Source organism: Frankliniella occidentalis, unplaced genomic scaffold (assembly GCF_000697945.3).
Source record: "Frankliniella occidentalis isolate FOCC.00 unplaced genomic scaffold, Focc_3.1 Scaffold4, whole genome shotgun sequence".
Classification (NCBI taxonomy): Eukaryota; Metazoa; Arthropoda; class Insecta; order Thysanoptera; family Thripidae; genus Frankliniella; species Frankliniella occidentalis.
Window position 1 is genome coordinate 3199146 of NW_026267134.1, and position 4183 is coordinate 3203328.

General features: G+C 50.6%; 1 protein-coding gene across 2 annotated transcripts; it reads right to left on the reverse strand.

Annotated features, from left to right (window-relative positions):
- Positions 1–292: 292 nt before the first annotated feature.
- Positions 293–3365, reverse strand: LOC113204232 (neuroendocrine protein 7B2). Of its 2 annotated transcripts, none has more exons than XM_026419334.2 (8): positions 3226–3365; positions 2395–2477; positions 2221–2306; positions 1961–2115; positions 1692–1820; positions 1422–1606; positions 1281–1331; positions 293–1196 (listed from the first exon to the last, which is right to left on the reverse strand). In XM_026419334.2, exons 2-8 carry the CDS (start codon positions 2458–2460, stop codon positions 1128–1130), a joined length of 741 nt encoding a protein of 246 aa, XP_026275119.1. In that variant the 5' UTR covers positions 2461–2477; positions 3226–3365; the 3' UTR covers positions 293–1127. The 2 variants fall into 2 exon arrangements, with proteins under 2 accessions (XP_026275119.1, XP_026275118.1); XM_026419333.1 differs by lacking the exon at positions 3226–3365 and adding an exon at positions 3071–3219.
- Between the last annotated feature and the right edge of the window lie 818 nt (positions 3366–4183).

A 4183-nucleotide genomic window follows, 5' to 3' on the forward strand; every position in this document is an offset into this window, starting at 1 on the left:
GGAGCCGCGCGGTGAGGGGGAAGGGGGCGGCGGCATGATTGTCGTCGCCTCGCAACAAACCGCGGTGTGGACATGGTGTGCATTGCGATTGAGTGGGTATAGGAGGATACCACCCAGAAAACTTTGTTTACTATACTCGATTTCTTTTGAGCACGACGTATGTTTGATTTTATCAGCGTAAATAAAAAACAGTGTTCTTAAGAAAAAAATCGAGTTTATCGGAAAGTTGAGTATATTGACGGGGGGTTTGGCTCAGGAGGAAGAGCAGGAAGGATGAGAAACAACGCACAGCTACGACATAAACGACATATCTTTATTCCCATCTATCACAGCCGGTGTAGCCTGTCTGTTTATGACGTTTCTTTATGCTACCGCAGATGACAATATGGGGGACTGCGTGCGTCGTATAGTAACAAAATTTAAGCGCCTTACCCGCAAACCACCTTACACGCATGATCACGACATTGCGCCCAGCAAAAAAGTTTTTTTTAAGTCCTAAGGAAGTGCTTTCTATGAAATATTGTGTTGCAATTTGAGCGTTCTAACAGCTAGACATTGGCCACAATGACGCTTTTTGGTTGCCGGTATGTAATTCTTACATCACGGCTCGATAATTTGCGACTTTTCCCCATAAACCGAAGGCTTTTTTCCTTCACTCGAGATTTGTCAATAATAATTTCCACCTCTATCCAGAAAAGGCCCACGGTTTTGGACCCAATGGAAATAAGACGCACATTTATCGAAGCTAATCGAAACGTTCTCATGATGCCGGTACCGAACAAAAGGAAGACAATATTTTAGAAAGCACTAATTGGCATTCATGTCACCCTAAAAAAAGTTGACCCTCTTCTAACAAGAAATGTAAAATAGTTGAATATGACGAATAGTATCTAACAGGTAATACTCTTTTTAAAAACAGGAAATAAAAGCCGAATGTGATATGACGCTCCAGTGATAGAGATTTTACAAAAATATCCCTTTAACTGACCCCTTAAGAAATGATAAAACGTGATGTAACTTAAATATAAAATGCTTTTGTTTTTTCTCCGTGAAGGTGTTCTTCAGACAAGGAGACTGAGCTACTGATGTTTCAGCTTCAAATCGTTTGCTAGTCTTTGATTTTCTTCTTACTGAACGTTGAAACCTTTCTTCGCTGCGATCGGAAGTCGCTCCCCTTGCAAATAAGGGTTGGATGACTAGAAGAAACAAAGTTAACACATTAAGAAGAGCAGAGATCTGGCATTTTTTTTCAGAACGAATGGGCAGGACAGAAATCGTACCTTTTTAACGTGGAACTTTTTAGCCACCAGGGTCTTGTGGGCATTTTCATCCTGGGAGAGAATACAGCAATTTAAAGTTACTCAACTTCGGTACAAGAGTTTAACTCAGGGCTCGGTTATTATCACGTCCACTGGACCAACCTGGAACTCGTGCACAAAGCGGTCGATGTCGGCCTCAGATATGTCGTTCCTGCCGTCGGCGTGGTTGTGCTGGTTGCTGGGGCACTTGAACATGTGCTCGGTATCACACATGCACTCCTGGGCCGCCTGGAATTCCCTGGAGAAAGCAGCCGTGTTCTCGAACTGCTCCAGACATCCGTCCTCCGCTGGAAACCGCACACCCATAGCAATAACGACGGTAGACGCATATATCATATCATATCGGTATTAGTGGTTGTGAATCGGGCGTACCAGTGTACCCGATGGGGCAGGGGTTGGGCGGGGTGCAATAGGCGGGCAGGGCGGCATCTGTCTTGACCTGGTGCTGGTTTTTGATGGCGCCGTCTGGGCGCAGGTGCTGCTTGCCTTCACCGGCGCCGCCTGCACAAAAGAGAAAGGGCGATTCTCAGCGGCGCGCCACCACTAACAATACTCCGCGGTTGCAAATTCAGTGCAATTTTTAACGAGGCAATTTTTTTTTTTTTTTTTTTTGCGTGAGCGTGTTAATGGGGCTGGTTTACCGCTGAGGTACTGGTGGCCCCAGAGGGAGGGCGAGTGCTGAAGGTACTCTCCGTCCCGGGTAGAGGGGTGTGGGCTCAGGGGACTCATGTCGTCACCCAGCTCGTAGTCGAACGCGTCGAGGTCCTTGAGGTTCCTGCTGGCGAGAACTGGGCCGCTGAAAAGCAGATACGCCACTATAAGTTCATATCGTGCTTCAAGTCTCCACCGTCGTGTCCGCCACGAACACGTTGTTACGAGTTACGAGGCAACTGCTGCTCACGTGTTCTCAGTGAGGTCCAGGTAGTTGGGGTCCAGCAGCCCGGCCGTCATCTCCCGAAGCAGCGCGTCCGTCAGCATGGCCTCCTGCTGCAGAAACAGTCCGTTGCTCAGCTCGGCCCGCGAGCCACAAGACAACAACTGACTTCCACACGCTGCTGCTCGTCGGCACTCTTACCTTGGACGGCATGTAGCCGGTGGCGAGGCCAACGACCGCCACGAGGAGCAGGGCCAGCGAGTCCATGGCGAACAGATTGTGAGCTGCGAGGGTACCGATACAGCCATATTACAACAACTATTTTCTCACCTTATAAATAAGACAAACGCCATTCATAACTTCTAAAAGACAGTTCTGACGTACGATTATTATGGCGGAACAAGTAACCTGCGATAAAGATCAGCTCGGCAAGCTACAGCTGCCCCTACCCCCTGCCTCCCCCCTCCCCCTCCTGTTGACTCCAGTGCCCTTCAGCCCCTTCAGCTGGAAGCCGCCATCTTTGTCCGTCCTCATCCGGGGATAAACACTTTATAAGTCCTTTTGACGCGGCACTGTGGAGTGAAATAAATCTCCGAACAGAATGACGCTCACGTAATCGAAAGCAACACAAGCAATCCGAAGCGAATAGCACAAGTCGAAAAACGACAAAAAAAAAGTGTAACAAAAATTACTTCCGATTGAAAACGATCCATCCCGTCGTTCTGACGGAGAGAACGCGTCTTGGGTAAGGGTCTACAGTGCGCGTGGCAAAGACAACGCGAACACACACACGAGCATTCACACTTTTCAAAGTTTCCCCTCGTCGCGAGCCACCCCCTAACCCCACTCGGGGGCGCCCTGCTGGGGTCTAACTCACCAGCTGTCCGCCTCGACTCGCGGCTGCTGGGGAATGACAGCGGAGAAAAGGCGGCCCAAAAGCGGTTCGCTCTCGGCTGCATGCACGACCGAAGACAACGCGGTGGCAACGGGGGAAAACGGTCTGGGAATTTTAGCTCAACGTAACGGACTCACCTTCGTCCCTGTGTGGCTGCCTGCTCCGCCTGCGTCACGGCGCCACAGACATGGCGGACTGAGGGGGGCTAGGGGCTGCGTCCGGGGCGGCGCGGGCGGGTCGCCAGTCCAGCGCGCCGCGCAGCGCCCGCAGGGCCCTCCCTCTCGGAGGCAGCCCTGCCCGCCACACGCGCATGCGCTGCGGGCGGCCTATGCGGGGAGGGGTTTTGAGCGCCGAGGCCCGAGGCCGGAGGCCGGGGCCGACCCTTACGGCGCGCGACGCGTCGACAAACTCGAGTTCATCGCAAATTGGGACAGACTCGTTATCGAAGGAGGCGTTTTACTCAGATCCAGGATCTCGTCGGGGATCCTCCATGAGCTACTGTACTTCAACAACTTGACAGTTAGTTGGTTGAAGGGCCTTCAATGGCATGGGCGTGACTAAGGGTTTCTCACACAGATTCACAGATATTTTTGTTTTTCGATTAATAAAAAATTTGTTGATGAAGCCAAATGTAAGATAATTTCAGAAGAAAATGACGGTTCGTTGTGGAAGATAGGAGCCGTTTAATGCAAAACGCAGTGTTTAATTGTGAGCGTGGCGCAGAGGGCTACAACTCGTGCCCCCTCCAAACATATGGAAAGGTCACGAACAGAGAATGAGGAGGGGTAGCCAGGGGGAAGGGGGGAGGGTAAATTCGGGATGTACCGAGTAAATTCTGGATGTATCAGCTATCTTTCGCCCCATCGAAATAAGATGGCCATTTTTGTTTTCGTTCGTTCTCTCGTGTGCCACGGGCGCCTCGGTTCACTCGGAAGGGAAGCGGCCAATAAAATGAGCTTGCTTCCATTGAATTATTGAACCTACCGGTACCAGTACGGAGAAACGTCATCAGCCGTCCTGTAGCGCGCCAGCACGAAAGGGATCGATTCAGATTGAAACAAATTCCTCGAAATAATCATGTATGTCGCGCCCTTC